Source organism: Chiloscyllium punctatum, chromosome 16 (genome assembly GCF_047496795.1).
Source record: "Chiloscyllium punctatum isolate Juve2018m chromosome 16, sChiPun1.3, whole genome shotgun sequence".
Taxonomy (NCBI): Eukaryota; Metazoa; Chordata; class Chondrichthyes; order Orectolobiformes; family Hemiscylliidae; genus Chiloscyllium; species Chiloscyllium punctatum.
In genome coordinates this window covers 19,473,088-19,492,136 of record NC_092754.1, presented here as the reverse complement: position 1 = coordinate 19,492,136, position 19,049 = coordinate 19,473,088, and the positions used below count along the sequence as shown (strand labels likewise).

The window sequence follows — 19,049 nt, the reverse complement described above, 5'->3', positions numbered from 1 at the left end:
GCTCATTACTAAATCCAATATTGCTTATTCCCTTATTGCATTAAAGACATATTGCTGTAGGAAGCTATCCACAACACAGTCCATTAATACTACTCTGGCTTTGCTGTGGGCATACCTAATATTTGTACTGAAACGATTCAGTACATCCGAGCTGTTACTGGGGGTGTGTACACTACAGTTAGTACAGTTTTAGATCCTTACTGTTTCTCAGTTCCACCCATACAGTCTCCACAGAATGCTTATCTCTCATTATATCCTCCCTCACCACTGAAATAATTTTGTTTCTAATCAATAAGGCTACTCCAGTTCCTGTACCATTTTTGCCTGTGTCCTGTAAACCTTATCACCTTGTATTATTAGTTCTCAGTCCTGACCATCCTGCACCCATGTCTCAGTAATGGCTGCTACTATATCAGAATCTCCAATTTTAATTTGTGCCTGCAGCTCATTTAATTTATTGTGTGTTTGAATATTGAACTCTTATTTGGACCACACATTGTAACCTGTCTGTCAACACTGATGTTTTTTAGATTAGATTAGTTTACTTACAGTGTGGAAACAGGCCCTTCAGCCCAACAAGTCCACACCGACCCGCCGAAGCGTAACCCACCCATTCCTGTACATTTACCCCTTTACCTAACACTACGGGCAATTTAGCATGGCCAATTCACCTGACGTGCACATCTTTGGACTGTGGGAGGAAACCGGAACACCCGGAGGAAACCCACGCAGACACAGGGAGAATGTGCAAACTCCACACAGTCAGTTGCCTGAGTCGGGAATTGAACCCGGGTCTCTGGCGCTGTGAGGCAGTAGTGCTAACCACTGTGCCACCGTGCCGCCTTTCTTTGCCTGTTTATTGTTGTCCTCTTCTGCTTTAATCACACACTGCTTTGTCATTTCCTGCCATACCTGAAGTAGCATTCCTGACTGTTCCTTTCCTGTCCATCATATTACTCTATTTTGAAGCTGCATTGACTTCTCCCTACCCTGCCCGCTCCCATAATTTACTAGTGTAATCTAGTTATATCTACCTCCTTCTTAAAAACACAATATTTTGGCCTCAACTGTTTTCAGCAGTAACGACTTCCACAGGCTGACTACTCTCTGGGTTAAGAAATTTCTCCTTGTCTCAGTCCTAAAAGATTTACTCCTTATCCAAAAGCTATGACCTCTGGTTCTGGACTTCGCCACCATTGGCAGCAACCTTCCTACATCTAACCTCTCTAATCCTGTTGGAATTTTATAAATTTGAGATTCTGTTATGGACTAGACCAAACCCACTCAAATTATGTCCAGGAGATAGCCTAGACCCTAACATTTTCTTATTTTGAAGGCAAGTGCCAGGCTTTGTGTTCCAGATGCAATTTGATTGGTCAAACTACAAGGCTTGAAGCAAAACACACTTTATTCATGCATTATAGTTAAAATCCAGGCAAAATAAAATAAAGGAAAAGCTATAACTATCAAAATAATTAACAAAATAATAAACTACTCATTAACTATTCCAATGTAGTAACATCGCATAAACACTCCATTGGCAAAAGCAAATTCAGCAAAGCAGTTCTAATAGCAGGAAGAGAACCCCATCTTTTAGCTATAACAGAGAGGAATAAGAATTTCCGCATCTAGCTTCAAGACTCAGCAACTGCTACTAAAAGCTAAACTACAAATGTTGGTTCTGTGGGAACTTGACCCCATCCATTCAGGTTGCTTCTATTGTTCCAACTTTAAAATAACCACAAGCCCTCACAAGCTGTTTACTTTATTGGCTTGAAACAGACTACTCAACGCCTCTGTCTCAACCTGCCTTCATTTAAAAAAAAGGGACAAAGTACACCTCTTAAAGCCATCGTATTGTTACAATTCCCTCCTTATTCTTCTAAGCACCAGTGAATGCAATCCTAACCAATTCAATCTCTCCTTATACATTAGTTCTGCCTAGGTTGTATGTAATATGATGCACAGGTAGTCTCAATGCTGTTTACCAGACAGCAGCCCTTGTTAATTTCTTCCTTTCCCTGCTCATTGAGGAAAATTGCAGAGTACCTATCATCATTATATTCAAGATCTACCAACCTAGCACAGGCTGAATCAAAGTTGGTGTTTCAAATTTATACTGTTCAATTTTAATATGTTGTTGGCTGCTGAGAAAGGATAATCATTGTTTTCTCGTAATACGCTTATGTTGAGTTGCATATTGTCAAGTTTTTATGGCTTTATAAAAGACAGAAGTAACTAACAGGGCCAACAATTTTTGCTCTCCTACCCAGCCTGAGGGTGCTGCTGACCGATGCTTGGATTGTGCTGTGGAGAAGTGTTGCCCATACTCTGCTAAGAAACTTTATCTGGAAGGTGTCAAGAATGTGAGTAGAACTACAGACAACAGATTGGGGAGACACCGGATTTGGGGGAGACCAGATTTTGAACCACAATTCTGCCCCTGTTTAACTTGCCTGCGTTCCTATGTTGGAGGCAGTCAGGATGTTATAATCTTCCTTTTAGGCTACCTCCCCTTACCTTACTGATTTGGGTTCATGTCTCTCTCTTTGGTGCTCATCTGCACAGGAAGCACGGGAATTTACATAGTGAATTATTTTTCTCATACCTGAAATCAGCTAATGAAGTACAGGTCAAGGATTGAATATGTGGAATACTGATCTGTACGATTGGATACAACATCAGGCAAAGCCTTTATTCTGTAGGGAAGTACCATCATATATGCTAGGTATACTTTGTGCAAGCTGATGTAATTGGAATTTTATTTAAGCTAAGCAACAAAGTGATAAGTGACTTCTAGTTAGACTCACCAAAGAATTTTAAAAAGTAATCTTTTGATTTTTTGCTCAACTTCCTTTGTATTTTGATAATGATTACTGATTATGAATAGATTAGGTGCAAGATTTTTTTGCTTTGGTACTCGACCCCATTGGCCATTCTTTATGTATGATTCTGGATATTGAGTGCTATTTTCCCCAGCCCCAGCGTGACATGCTTTGAGGTGAAAGAAACTGGTAAAATACAGGGTAGAACTGTTGTCACAGATTTTTGATACACTGTCTCCCTGTCACTGAAGAGATATCCAAGAAGGGACTGGGAATAGGATTGGCTGGTCACTCTACAGGATTGGACTGTCATTTTGTATGGAGCAGAATTCCCAACACTTGCATGTATGGAGGCCTCCAACTCAATGAAGATAGCCTCCCTACAGCAGACTAAATGGCAAACTTCAGTGATCAGGTACAGGTATGGAAAGGTGCCATGCACAGTTTAACCAATTCTGAGGAGATTTCCCTCCTCTTCGAGGAATCTAACAAGTACATTGCTTTTATTTTGAAGCCAACTTCTGTCAAAGGAATCTTTTTGTTGAGGCAGTCATGCGGTCTTTGCATAGCCTTGGGAGCACCTGCTTCTGCTGATGGGTATGCTGAGACTCGAGCTGCCAGAAGATATGATTAAAAATGCAATAGTCCCCTTAACGCCAATACAGACACAAATATGGGTAGAAGGCTGCATCTAGGTAGATTGCAGTTTTGGTGTTGCCAGTAAATCTGAGTTCAGGATTCCCGTTTGGTCCCAAACATAGGAACCTGAAGCTTAGGATTATATTCAGTTCTGATTCCTGAGTGTTATCAAGCTCTCCAATAAGCCTGATCCTATCCTTAACTGATCTGTGGACATCCAAGCTTCTAAAGTGAAGTCATTGGAGGTGGTCCCAGACTGTTTGTGTTTTTTTTTTGTTTCTTCCTTCAAGTTTTTAATCTGGAGCCTTTGCCTGTTCACAATTCTTTTAGGTCTGTCCTAGTCATGTGGTTTAGTTATTTGCTGCATTTATTTTAGAAAAAGAGCATAATATCTCCTGAGCGATTAATGTGCAATTATCATAAATTGTAATGACAGTGCTGACCATTCCATAACCTCTGTCTTTTTGTCAGCCTTCAGTTTCTTTAACTAGTAGAGCCTGCAATCAGATACACAGCTACATGGGTAACTATACAGCAATGTAACAAAAGCACAGGAATAAATCTGTTACCATGGAGAACAGCTTTGCCTTTGTCAACTAATAGTATAAAGATCATACAATTAAGGACTCCTTTGTTCAAAGTTTTTACAGGCTACACAAATGTGGCCATCTGCTCATTAAACTCGTGCAGACCTCCTAATGCTGCATGAATGACAAATGGACATTAAAAAAGGAAACTGAATGAGAGAGCAAAAGGCCATGATTTGAACAGAGCAGCACAAAAGCTCATGCCTTCTGCCAGGAAAGCAAGGGGATGCTCATCACGCAGCTGCTGAGCATGACCAATCTGTCTGTGCCAGCATAAGAGGACATCTGGTGAAGCTCAGACGGTCAACAGTGAAGCCTGTCTCTTTAGGACTGCATTGTAGCAGCCTGGCACTATCTCTACCAGGTGGAACATAGTATACAAAAAAAGGTCAAACTTGATAGGAAATAAAAGGCCAAAAGGAAACTCTGTGATCCAATTAGCAAGGTCTCAAGCATTGCTTAAACAGTTTTGTTCCCTTGTGTCAGATAACATACTGTATTAAATCATGTTCAATAGAGGACCAGTGGCTCAGCCAGCTTTCTTTATTCAGACTTTTCAACATTCACAACAAATAAAACAATAGTATATATACACTGGCAGTATTGGCGGCAGCAAAGGAGGTGGTGCTGCATCTGTCTAAATCCAGTTCTTGATAGTGCAAATTCATTTGGTCCTTAACTCTATATGAAGCGGTACTATCAACATGAGCAATCCCATTAGGAAAATTAGACTTCTGTTTAGCTGGGCAGGGTGTGGATTTTTAGGCTTAATTCATATTGGAAATGTTGGAATGTTTGGAATCTTGACAAGACCTATTTTAGGGAGCATTTTCATATAAAAGTATTTTTAAAGTTATATGTTTGTTAAGTATGTTTCATTTCATTTTGGTTCTAAAATGACTTTTTTTTTCAGGAAAGGCCTTTATTCCTTTCTCTGTATCTAGTTTGCTTCATAATTTTTGCTTTGAATTTAACACCTTTACAAAAACTTGACAGTGGATTCCAAAAGTGCTGCATAAATGCATGCAATGAAGGTGCTCTGGTCTCTACCTGGGGACCTCCACCTGCACGAGATATTGGAATCCTGGATTTGCTACCTTTGCTTCATTGGACAGTTTTCCACAGAGTTCTGTCTAACTATCTTCATGTGACATCTGGACCAGAGGTGTCTCTTAACAGAGGGAGGCACTGTTGTACTTGTAATATCACTATAGACAGGTAATCCAGAGGCCCAGGTAATGCTCTGGGGTACGAGTTCTCAGTAACTGGTAAAGTTAACGTTTGATTTAATAAATCTGGAATCTAGTGTTAGTCTCAAATGATGTGACTGTGACGACTACCATTAATTGTTATAAAATCTAATACCCCTTTAGGGAAGGAAATCTGCTGTTATTACTTGTGACTCTGGACCCATAGAAATGTGTTTGACTCCTATCTTCCCTCTGATATGGCAGCGAAGGCCACTCGGTTCAAAGGCAGTTTAGGATGGGCAAGAAGTGCTGGCTTTGCCAGTGACATTCACATTCCTGTGCAAAAAGAAAAAGAGCAAAGCTTCCTACACAAACGTATCACCAGAGGAAACATCCTATCAGGCTGTTTGCAACGTATATATTTTGGGAAATAAATATTTATTTCTGCCTTTTCTTATAGGGAGAAGGCATCATTACCAGAAGGCAGGGTTTCTTTGGAAAACAAAGCATTGCAGATTATGCCCATGTGGACATCAAGGCTTTTCATGTTATCTATATGACTTTATGAGCAGGTGTTGGCTCAGTTAGTGCTCACTTGGTATATGATTACACAATCATCATTGGAAATAATTAATAGACCGAGTCTCTCTTTGTTTTCTCAAAGAAAGCAGGCTGAGCTATGACCTAACTAAAGTATTTCAAATTAAAAGATTTTGATAGTGGATACAGAAAGAATGCTTCTGCTTATGACAAAGAGTATGTGCTGGGGCCATGAATTTGAGAGCATTTCTAAGAAGTTCAATGGATCATTCCAAATAAACTTCCCTGTCCAGAGGTTGGAGAGAGCTCGCTAATGCAGGGTGCGTTTGAAACAAATGGTTGAAATGCATTTAAGAGAAGCGAGACAAATGAGAGAGGAGGAAATAGATTGTCAGGATGATTGATTCAGATGAAGATACATGGCAATGGTTGAACTGGAGCTAGCTTATTTCTGTACCGTGTATTCTTTTTAATTTTGTCAGTGGCTGTAATATTTTAACTCTAACATGACTGCTGACTCCATCAAGAAAGTATGTGACAGCAGAGCAACTGTTGGCAGATCCTCTGTAGTCAGACACACCTTCAAAAAATAGTTGTCCTATGGCAGCATGTGCACAAAAAAAGCAATGGCAGTGCACATTACTCGAAGTAGTACATCTTTGAGGCAGAGATTGCTGCACAAAGAACCGAGAGAAAATTGACCTTCCATCTGATGGTAGAACACATTTTACTAACTTGAAGTCAGTCAGTATCATTAGTCCAACAGGTAATATCCTCCATTCAGCTGGATCTGGTACTTTTTTTAATTCTGAAATTAGACATTGCTGGCAACCTTGTATTTTATTGGCTATCACAAAGTTTTCCTGAGCTTTTGATACCATCGTGGTTAGTAGCTTCAGCAATACTGTAGACTATACACAGATCCACACTGTGCAAGGGATTAGGAAAATTGCTTTGTAATGGATGATGAGAAGCTTCTTGTGTTGCAATATGATCGGTCTCATCGAATGGTGAGTTTTCCATCAAAATCCTGTTTTGAGCCTCATAGATGGTATAGAGGCTGAGGTATCAGGAGGTGAATCACTTGTTGCAGGGTGTCCAACCCCGATCGCTTCATATAGCCACTGTTACTCTACTTAAGCTCTGTCATTTTGCTGAACTATGATATATTAACACTGGGGACATGCAATAATGATATAGTTGATAGTCAGGAGGAAATGGTTATTAAGTGTTCTGATATTCTTTACTTTGTCAAGCAGGGCAAGAAAGGATGGCCCATCTCTGTGATCTGTGAAGGGTCTACTGTTGACATTGAATCGGTTACAAAGGCACTTCGTGAAGGTCCATATGGAAGATGTGTTTATGAATGTGATAATGATGTTGTCACCCATCAGGTAATTATGACATTTTTGTCAGTTTAAGTATTAACTTTTCAATGATTTAAGCAGTACAGTAATATAAGCTACAGTAAAATACAAATGAAAACTTACAGGTATATATTCTGTCATGCATAAACATTTAGATTTGCAGACACTTCAACAAATAGTGCAGTAGCTGAAAATTCTTGTTTACTAATACTAGTACCACTTCCATGCTGGAGCTATGCCTGCTGTAAAACCTATTCTGTGTTTATCCTTTAATATTTCTTCAAATGCTTTTCTCATAATTCCGTTTTGAAAACTTAAGGTTCAATCAATTTCAGTAGCTTCCAATTCGATTCTAGTAAACACGTGTTACTAATTTCACTTGCACAACAGTATTCTGTTTGAAGCTGTCCTGAGTTTAGTGTTTGCGCTGTACAAAAATCATTCTATTAAGCAAGATTGTACAATAATCTATTTCATCATGTTATTATTGCATGTCCATGCTCTATAAAATAAAGGGCCAGGAATGAATTATTGTAAAGCACAGATATGGCTTGAAGGAACTAAAATCTAGCTACACAGTATGGAAACTAAATTGCTTGCTTTTGTAGCCTGAAGGTTACTGCTACCAAGGTTCTCATAAGGTAAATCTTTTTGCCAGGTTGTGAATATGGAATTTGAGGAAGGAGTGACAGCAGCTTTTACGATGGTGGCTTTCACTGAAAAACTGGCTTCTCGGAAAATAACAATTTATGGAACTGAGGTAGGAGATAAGCTCCCATGTTATGTGACTACATATTTAGTTACTCTTTTTTGCCACAAATAGTGGGAATCCCTTTTTTTTTGATGATGCAAGTCACGTTATATCACACCAAAGGAGTGGTTGGGCTTCTCCTGTGTTTTTTGTATTTCATGTTGGGTATAAGTTGGAGGATAATCAATAGATAAAGTTCGTGTCTCAGGCCTTTTAGCCATAGTGCACTGAATGGCTCAAAGCTGTCAAAAATGTCTCAGGCTGTGTCTCGCAAAGAAGGTAGATAATGAACATTTGAGAGTATTTAATTTGTATTGAGGCACCTTTGGTAACTTCTAATTTAAAATGTGTTGCCCTTAGACTGTATACCTGATAATGGAATGTATATTGTAAACATTGCATCTATAATGATTGTGATGAAGTACATAAGAGTGAAATACAGAGGAACCTTGATTATCCGAAGGACATGGGCGGGCAGTATTTTGTTGAGTTAATCAAATTCCGCATAATCGAATGCCAGATAACATAGTTTAGCCAAGCATCAGAACGTTGCGATCTTGCCAGATAATCCAATATTTGGATAATCGAATGCCAGATAATTGAGGTTACTCTGTATGCTGTACAGAGACAAGTTGAATTTTATTGCAAATTCTATAGTATTCGTCTCAATGTTTTGTAATATAATTTACAAATATTATGAATAAAATATATTTTGGGGGAAAAGTTTAAGTGGGTGTGACTTCTTGGTGTCAGACCAGTATTGATCAGCTGAATGTCTAACCGTTGGAAAGACCATTATGATTTGGTGTTGAGCAGCTTTGACAAACTTTAGCCAAATTTTGACCAAGCAGTAGAATCAACTGTTGATTACATTTTTGCTCCACTTTCTTCAGCCTCTTCTAATTTCGTTTTCTTGTGCAGCCTTTCTAATTTGGAATTTTTTTGTTCATAACTGCTTTGTATGTTTGGATCACATTCCACTGTGACAATTTTAATGCAGGAAATAAACTGGTCAGTTGCTGCATTAAAACAGTAATGTCATTTGAAACCATTAAGTGACCATCAGTATTGAGTTCTCAGTTATTTGTGACAGTGGTATAATCAGTTAATTGCAATAGCAGGCTGGATTTCACTATTGGGCAACAGTTTGTAGGCAATAAAATGTGGAAAATGGAGTGCTGCTGCCTTCTCACCACTGAGGCATTTAGTTCTACACCGGGGCAACTTGAACTTGAGTGGCCAATTTGCTGGATAGGGAAATTGCCTTTTGAATCCTGGCATCCTCCTTGTAATCTGGATCATGGAAGAAACGTCCAAAGATGTGCAGGTCAGGTGAATTGGCCATGCTAAATTGCCCGTAGTGTTAGGTTAGGGGTATGGGTGGGTTGCACTTTGGCGGGTCGGTGTGGACTTGTTGGGCCGAAGGGCCTGTTTCCACACTGTAAGTAATCTAATCTAATCTGGTGTAATAGTTGACCCATGACAACTGCCTTCACTCACTCAACTCACCAACATCACCACTCAGCAAGGTTCACTTCATACATCAGTGTTCTGAGACCCAGTTTACTTGATTCAGTGGCTGCGTACTGCGAAGGCATTTTCATCTCCCAGATGGAGTCCCAGCAGTGGCCATAGTTCTAAGTGGCACTGCTAAGATTTCTGAACTCACTGGCTGTTCATCAGGTCTCCTCATTGTTGCTGTGGATGTTCATGTGACTGAAAGGCTGATTCTCAACTCACATTGGGTAGGTTATCAACAAAATAGTAGGATTAGAAGTTGTTTCCTTTTTTTCTATGCTGCTTCACCATTAAGGCATTGCGATTCACATTGTGAAGTTGCTTGATGGACATGTTGTCACTATTTTGAATAATTGTTAGCAAAATTCTCCAAGTCATTAATGTTAATGCTGTTATATTTCAGAGTGTCTTTATAATGTTTCTTGCCTCCTGGAAAGTTGAGAAAACAAGACCTGGAGAGCGAGTTGTTTTTGGTCATTTTCTCACTGTTCCGTTCATGGTGTTTGATTTTGCATGAATGTTTGTGGGGCTGTCAAAAGAATGACAAAAGTTTTATTCGATAGTCCTCTCATTTCATCAGCAATGTGTCTAGATTCAAGTTCTGTAGCACACTTTATTTGTCAGTGATATAGTTTAGCCTTTGCTACAATACAGAAGTGTGGTGACAACAACTTCAGTGTTGCCTTGGACTTTAGTGTGAAAGTAATTGTTTCAAACACTTGTTTTTAAATAATTTGGAAAAGGTTAATCTGGTGGAGCTGATCCAGTGTTTGATTACCTAGTCAGTGATGTCCTTTTTCTGGTGCATCACATTCGTAACAAAGTCTAGGATATGTGTTCCATCACTGATCTGCGCTTCCCTGTGAGACTTGGGTGGTGTTCTGATATTCAGCTCATTAAAATATTCTTCCTTGCACAATATATGAGAATGTTGAATAGTGTCCTCCCTATTCATCTAGCAAAGGCAGATTCGGCGATACCTGATCCGCCTTGACTTCAGTTCCCAGGATCCCTTTCAACTCATTCGCTATGGCACCCCAGTACCTATGGATCTTGTGGCATGACCAAAAACCATGTGTAAGAGTGCCGGTACTTGTTTTGCATTTAGGGCACCCTGGAGATGCAAACTGCTCTGGTGCTATATGGGCCCTGCATCGCCTGCGTTTTATTGTAAATAGAGATCTTTTTCATATTCTCCCAGATAGCCTCCTGTGTTTCCATTGAGATATGCTCCTAGTTTCTGGTTCCAAACTCCATAAAGTCTTGCCATATCTTCCAAAGTGCCCCCTCTCTGTAGGTGGTATAGCCAAGAGAGTGCCCACGCACCGGTGACCACTGAAAAGGAAATAGTGTTGCATCTTCCAGGTCAGGTATTCCCACCAGACCCCCCCCATTGGCATGGCTTCAGACTTTGTAAAATTAATTTTATATGCTGAGCAAGTGCCAAATAAATTAACTTTTATATTAGCTGGGGCACAGACTTTGTCGGGTTAGCCAAAAAAAATCATCAGCGTAGTGAATGATTTTATGCTCTTCCATTCCTACCTCTGGAGCAACTATTTTAAAGTCCTTTTGAATCGCCTCCGCCAGCTGTTCGATTACTAAAGTGAATAGCAGCGGCAAACGAGGACACCCTTGTCAGCTGCATCTCCCAATTATAAAGTTATCTGATTTTATGCCATTCGTAAGGACCGCTGCCATAGGGTAACTATACAGCACTGCCACCCAGCTGGCGAAGGCCTCTCCAAGGCCAAAACGTTCCAGGACATTAAAAAGATACAGCCACTCCACCCAGTCAAACACCTTTTCTGCGTCTCAGGAAACCATCAAACCCGGGATTGAGCTCTGCTGACATACCTGTACCATATTCAGCACTCTCCTACTATTGTTAGAAGAACTGTTACCTTAACAAAGCCTGTCTAGTCCTACTTTATGATAGAGGGCAGTACCTTCTCCAATCTCAACACAATTTTAGACAGGATCTTGAAGCCTACATTCAGTAATGATATAGGTCAATATGAAGCACAGTCCTCAGGAAATTTCCCCCTCAAGAATAAGAAAGATATTGGCTTCCCTAAGAGAAGGCAGAAGGCAGTCCTGGCTATATGAGTGGTCGTACATGCCTAATATTGGCTCAGCTAACATATTTATGAACTCCTTATCGGAAATCCATCCGAGCCTGGTGCTTTGACACTTTGGAGCTGCCTTACCGCCTCTTGTATCTCTCGTACTGTTAATGGTGCATTCAAAAGGGAGGCATACTCTACAGTTATACCTGAGAGGCTCAAGTTCTCAAAAAGGATTCCATTCTTGCTAACCCGTCCTCACAGCCCTCAGACTGGTATAGCTGAGCATAAAGTTTCCTAAATATTACATTAAGACCATAAGACATAGGAGTGGAAGTAAGGCCATTCGGCCCATCGAGTCCACTCCGCCATTCAATCATGGCTGATGCGCATTTCAGCTCCACTTGCCAGCGTTCTCCCCGTAGCCCTTAATTCCTCTAGACAACAAGAACCTATCAATCTCGGCCTTGAAGACATTTAGCGTCCCGGCTTCCACTGCACTCCGTGGCAATGAATTCCACAGGCCCACCACTCTCTGGCTGAAGAAATGTCTCCGCATTTCCGTTCTGAAATGACCCCCTCTAATTCTAAGGCTGTGTCCACGGGTCCTAGTCTCCTCGCCTAACAGAAACAATTTTCTAGCATCCACCTTTTCAAAGCCATGTATTATTTTGTACGTCTCTATTAGATCTCCCCTTAATCTTCTAAACTCCAACGAATACAATCCCAGTATCCTCAGCCGTTCCTCATATGCTAGACCTGTCATTCCAGGGATCATCCGTGTGAATCTCCGCTGGACACGTTCCAGTGCCAGTATGTCCTTCCTGAGGTGTGGGGACCAAAACTGGACACAGTACTCCAAATGGGGCCTAACCAGAGCTTTATAAAGTCTTAGTAGTACATCTCTGCTTTTATATTCCAACCCTCTTGAGATAAGAGACAACATTGCATTCGCTTTCTTAATCACAGACTCGACCTGCATGTTTACCTTTAGAGAATCCTCGACTAGCACTCCCAGATCCCTTTGTGCTTTGGCTTTATTAAGTTTCTCACCATTTAGAAAGTAGTCCATGCTTTTATTCTTTTTGCCAAAGTGCAAGACCTCGCACTTGCTCACGTTAAATTCCATCAGCCATTTCCTGGACCACTCTCCCAACCTGTCTAGATCCTTCTGTAGCCTCCCCACTTCCTCAGTACTACCTGCCTGTCCACCTAACTTCGTATCATCGGCAAACTTCGCTAGAATGCCCCCGGTTCCCTCATCCAAATCATTAATATATAATGCGAACAGCTGTGGCCCCAGCACCGAACCCTGCTGGACACCGCTCGTCACCGGCTGCCATTCTGAAAAAGAACCTTTTATCCCAACTCTCTGCCTTCTGTTAGATAGCCAATCCTCAATCCATCCCAGCAGCTCACCTCGAACACCATGGGCCCTCACCTTGCTCAGCAGCCTCCCGTGTGGCACCTTATCAAAGGCCTTTTGAAAGTCCAGATAGACCACATCCACTGGGTTTCCCTGGTCTAACCTACTTGTTACCTCTTCAAAAAATTCCAACAGGTTTGTCAGGCATGACCTCCCTTTACTAAATCCATGTTGACTTGTTCTAATCAGACTCTGCTCTTCCAAGAATTTAGAAACCTTATCCTTAATGATGGATTCTAGAATTTTACCAACAACCGAGGTTAAGCTGATTGGCCTATAATTTTCCATCTTTTGCCTGGATCCTTTCTTGAACAAGGGGGTTACTACAGCCATCTTCCAATCATCCGGGACCTTTCCTGACTCCAGTGACTCTTGAAAGATCTCAACCAATGCCTCTGCTATTTCCTCAGCAACCTCTCTCAGAACTCTAGGGTGTATCCCATCGGGGCCAGGAGATTTATCAATTTTAAGACTTTTTAACTTTTCTAGCACTATCTCTTTCGTAATGGCAACCATACTCAACTCAGCCCCGTGACACCCTTTAATTTTTGGGATATTACTCATGTCTTCCACTGTGAAAACTGACGCAAAGTACTTGTTAAGTTCTCCTGCTATTTCCTTATCTCCCATCACTAGGCTCCCTGCATCAGTTTGAAGTGGCCCAATGTCTACTTTTGCCTGTCGTTTGTTTCTTATGTACTGAAAGAAACTTTTACTATTATTTCTAATATTACTGGCTAGCCTACCTTCATATTTGATCCTCTCATTTCTTATTACACTCTTTGTTATCCTCTGTTGGCTTTTGTATCCTTCCCAATCTTCTGATTTCCCACTGTTCTTAGCCACTTTATAGGATCTCTCTTTTTCTTTAATACATTTCCTGACTTTCTTTGTCAGCCAAGGTTGTCTAATCCCTCCCCGGTTAATCTTTCTTTTCTTGGGAATGAACCTCTGTACAGTGTCCTCAATTATACCTACAAACTCCTGCCATTTTTGCTCTACTGTCTTCCCGGTTAGCCTCTGCTTCCAGTCTATTTTAGTCAGTTCCTCTCTCATGCCCTCATAATTACCTTTATTCAACTGTAACACCATTACATCAGATTTTGCCTTCTCCCTTTCAAACTCCAGACTGAACTCTACCATATTATGGTCGCTACTTCCTAAGGGTTCCCTTACTTTAAGATCTTTTATAGAGTCTGGTTCATTGCAAAGCACTAGGTCCAGAATAGCCTGCTCTCTTGTGGGCTCCATGACAAGCTGTTCCAAAAAGCCATCCTGTAAGCATTCCATGAATTCCCTTTCTTTAGATCCACTAGCAACATTATTTACCCAGTCCACCTGCATATTGAAGTCACCCATGATCAATGTAACCTTGCCTTTCTGACATGCCTTCTCTATTTCCCGGTACATGTTGCATCCCTGGTCCTGACCACTGTTAGGAGGTCTGTACACAACTCCAATTATGGTTTTTTTTGCCTTTGTGGTTCCTCAATTCCACCCACACAGACTCCACATCATCCGACGCTATGTCATTCAATACCATAGATTTAATTTTGTTCTTAACTAACAAGGCAACCCCACCCCCTCTGCCCACCTCTCTGTCTTTTCGGTAAGTTGAAAAACCATGGAGGTTTAACTGCCAGTCCTGACCCCGCTGTAACCAAGTCTCTGTGATGCCTACTACATCATAATCATTCACTATTATCTGTGCCATTAATTCATCGGCTTTGTTATGAATGCTACGAGCATTCAGGTAAAGTGCCTTAATGCTAACTTCCTTATTAGAGATGTTGTAAGTCATATGTCCTAAGTTATCCTTGCTTTTTTCTGCATTCTCAGTCTGCCTCAATTTTAAATCCACCTGGAAACATGCTATCCTGCTGCTTATCTTTCCATTTACCTCCATACTCCCTGTCGCTTTCTCTTTCCCTTCCCCCCAACTCAGAAGTTTAAAGTCCTACTGACCACCCTATTTATCCTCTTCGCTAGAACATTGGTACCTGATCGGTTCAGGTGGAGACCGTCCCAACGGTACAGATCCCCCCTGTTCCAAAACTGATGCCAATGCCCCATGAAGTGGAATCCCTCTTTCCCACACCAATCCCTTAGCCACGTGTTTACTTGCCTAATTTTCTTGTCCCTATGCCAATTGGCACGTGGCTCGGGCAGTAATCCGGAGATTATGACCCTTGAGGACCTGTGCTTCAATTTCCTGCCTAGTGCTTCGTAATGCCCAAACAGGTCCTCCACCCTAGTCTTGCCTATGTTGTTGGTACCAACGTGGACCACAACAACTGGATCCTCCCCCTCCCGCTCCAATATCCTTTCAAGCCGGTCAGAGATGTCTCGCACCCTGGCACCGGGCAGGCAACACACCATGCGAGACTCCCGATCCGGCTTGCAAAGGATACTATCTGTCCCCCTAATTATAGAATCCCCTATAACCACTACTTGTCTATTAGCTCCCCCCTCTTGAATGGCCTTCTGCACCATGGTGCCTTGGTCAGTTGGCTCATCCTGTCCAGAGCCCTTTTCCTCATCCGAACAGGGAGCAAGAATCTCGTACCTGTTGGACAAGGTCAAGGGCTGAGGCTCCTCCACTCCTGAACTCTGGTTCCCCCTACCTGCCTCACTTACAGTCACACTCTCTTGTGCCTGATCACTAGCTGAGTGGGAATTACTTAATCTCCCAGGTGTGACTGCCTCCTGAAACAAAGCGTCCAGGTAACTCTTCCCCCTCCCGGATATGCCGCAGTATTTGAAGCTCAGATTCCAGATCATCAACTCTGATCCGGAGTTCTTCCAGCAACCAACACTTGCTGCACATTAATCTTTTTAGACTCTCAGATGAGAATACCAGTATTTCCCTAATGGAAATAATGGATTGCGGGGCACTCTTCTTCCCAGCCAGATAGGCCAACTATCTACCTTGTTTATCACTGTATTCAAATAGTCTTTGCATCGCGAAAGTGACCTCTCTCTTCGCTGCCTGGGTGAATACTGAATTCAGAGCAGCCCAGAGAGCTGTGATCTGCTGTAACTCAGCCTGTCTTCTGTCTATCATATTCGGCTGCCTTCAGCTGGGCCTCCAGTATACACTGCTGTCCTCTCTGCCTGTCCCTGGTTGTTGAGTATAAAATAATTAAGCCCCTTAAATAAGCCTTGGTGGTCTCCCAGAGCATCGATGGGTTACTGGCCATATCTGAGGTAATATCCCAGAAAGTCCTAAATTATGTTGTGAAGTATTCAATAAACTTGCTATCTTTCAAAAGAAATGGATCTGTGCGCCAATGCCACGTATCTGTTCCATCAGCCTGATCTTAAATCCAAGTACACTGCCACATGGTCCAAAATGGCTATATTCCCATTCCTGCAGGATAGTACCAAGTCCAGACAGATTGATGGAACAAAGATATATTGATCTTTGTGTGGCACTTGTGCGGGTTTGGAGTAAAAAGTAAAACCCCCACCATTAAGGTGGAGACATCTCCACACATCCTCCAACCCCAAGTCCCCACACAAGTCTACCAACTGTTTGGATTGCGAGAGATACCCAAGAGACCCCTTGGACTCCTATCCACCTCTAGATTTTAGATAGTCTCCCCCTATAATCGTACAACACACCCCAAAAGCCATCAATTTAGAGAATGCATCAGTTAAGAATTTAAGGGGGTGTGCTGGGGGGGCAATAGACATTCAAGATGCCATACTCCTCCCCGTGAATTAAGGCTTTGAGGATTATAAACCACCCATGATCATCCTTAATTTCATCTATTACTGGAATGGGAGGTTCCTCTGTGTTAATATAGCCACTCCTCTGCTTAGAGAATTAAAAGATGAAATGAATACCCTGCCAAACCCTCCTTACTGTAATTTTAGATGTTCCTTATCATTCAAGTACATTTTTTTCTACTAAAGCAATATCGATCTTCTCCTTTGAGATTCAAGAGCACCTTCTTTGTTTTGACCTGTGAATGATTCCCCCTCCTGTTCCAGGTGCACCGTCTACACAGAACAACTAGCCATAACCATCTGAAGTGGCCCGCAACACCACACCCCCGTTAAGAAGAAGCCTACTCATAGTGCAGGAAAATCGACATTTCGGGCAAAAGCCCTTCATCAGGAATGCCCAATTTTTCTGCTCCTTGAATGCTGTCTGCCCTGCTGTGCTTTTCCAGCACCACTCTAATCTCCAGCATCTGCAGTACCCACTTGCGCCTACTCATAGTGCATTGAGTGGAGACAAAACAGGATTTATAAAATCTTAAAAACTACTGCTACAAACCCTACCAAAGCAAAACAAAACTGAACACTACTCTTAAATTGGACAGAAAACAATTAGCTGGAGATTTCCTCTCTTCCCCCATAGGGGGCACTCATCCTACTCCCTAATACCATGATGGCTCCTTCCAGCTAGAGCCGTGTCTAAAACCCAAGTAATACAGAAACAAAGAAAACTTTTTTTAATTTCCATGTGTGTAAATTATAAGTGGGCATCCAACCCATCCCCTCCATATGTCAACCCCACTTGTCTTTTATAAAAAAACATGAGCACCTCACACTCAAAGAGAACAAAGGGAATAACAGGAATTAATAAAAATTACAGGAAAGGGAACGAAAGATGGAGGAATAAAAAGGACCCCCTCCTCCCCATCTCCCCACATTGTCAGAATAATGCCAGGCATATAAATTAAACAACTGAGAGAGCAAAGGATCTGCTATTGTCCTTTATTCTTTTTTGACCCAGTCAATTTATTTTAAAGAGTCTAAGAAATCCCTTGCTTTCTCTGCTGAGTCAAAGTTGTAAACAGACCTACCATAGCTGAAACACAGTATGTCACAGAGTATTGAATGTTCAGGTGTCTCAATCTCTTCCTAACTTCTTCAAAGGATTTCCTTTTTCTGATTACAGAAATGTCTTGCAAAAACATAATTTTTGACCTGTTATGCACCAGGGCCTGGGAGTCTTTTCTCAGCATTCTGGAGGCTTCCATAATCATTTGCTTCTCCTTAGCACGACTCCAGTGCTATATGACCAGGCGGGGACCCTGATCCGATACCTGGGCCTGCACATCGCGATCCAGTGGGTCAGCTCTACATGCACCTGGCCCAACTCTACTCCCAGTCCAAGAAGTTGCAGGAGCCATTGCTCCAGGAAGCTGACCAGATTCTCCCCTTCGCGTAAGCTTTTTTTTCTTTGACCTCCATTCTCAAGGTTGTCAACCTGGTCTAGCAAAGCCCGCACCTGGCTTTCCAGCGCATGGATCTGCCCTTCTGAGTTTTGCGCCATGGTTTCCAACACTGGCCCTCTGTTCAACCACCTCCACATGTTGATCAAGCTTTTGGATCTCCAGCTCATGCTTTTGTATCATGGCAGAGATTGGTTCCAGTGCTGACTCGATTTTCTCTCGGAGTTTTATGAACTCTGAGACTAAGTACTGCTGTACCATTGGGTTCAAAGGCACTACCACGGGGGTTGGCTCTGCGGCCATGGGCACATCTGATACTGTAGGGGAATGCTCTGTTGCTGCGATTCTCACGATCCCTTTCCTTTGGTTGTCATCATCTTCCCAAAATGTTAAAATTAGTGTTTAAAGGTTCTTGGGGCTTTTTAAACTTTATTTTCCTGATTTTTCTTATAAATGGCTAGTGGGGGAGGGTGAAAGCAGCACTTTACTTGGGTTATGGTGCAGAGCTCAGCACAGCAGACCTATCAGATCGCTGTCATCTTAGATCACCTCTGTGTACATGTTACTGTCCTAATGTTGCATTCCTGTATGGTTTTCTTCTACAGGAAGTAACCCTTTTTAATACAAAAAAATTAACACCTGTTTAAAAATAATGAAGTTCACCAACCAAAATTTCCACCTATAGTTCTTTTAGGAACACGTGCTGTACTTGCTAAGTTTGAAACAAAATTTTGCACACTACCTCAAAGGTCTTGTCTTATTCAATGCTGATATTGTGAATTATGATGTGCAATTTCAATTAATCATTTTACAGTTTTCTTTGTGTAATTTTGAAATCAACAACAGGTTTTCTTTTGTCTCACCGCTGACATTTTAGGAGTTGTTTCATTGGTTCTGTGAATGGGTGTGAAGATCGATGAGATGTTGCTTGATGGGTTGTGGTCTGCTGTT

General features: G+C 41.7%; 1 protein-coding gene across 5 annotated transcripts in view; it reads left to right on the top strand.

Annotated features, from left to right (window-relative positions):
* LOC140487017 (1,5-anhydro-D-fructose reductase) overlaps nucleotides 1-19,049 on the top strand; it is a 269,343-nt gene that overhangs the window by 148,408 nt on the left and 101,886 nt on the right. For all 5 annotated transcript variants that reach the window (XM_072586380.1, XM_072586379.1, XM_072586381.1 and 2 more), the window contains 3 exons: nucleotides 2,274-2,366; nucleotides 7,041-7,175; nucleotides 7,807-7,908. In XM_072586380.1, coding sequence (XP_072442481.1) covers nucleotides 2,274-2,366; nucleotides 7,041-7,175; nucleotides 7,807-7,908 — 330 coding nt within the window. The remainder of the gene's footprint in view (nucleotides 1-2,273; nucleotides 2,367-7,040; nucleotides 7,176-7,806; nucleotides 7,909-19,049) is intronic.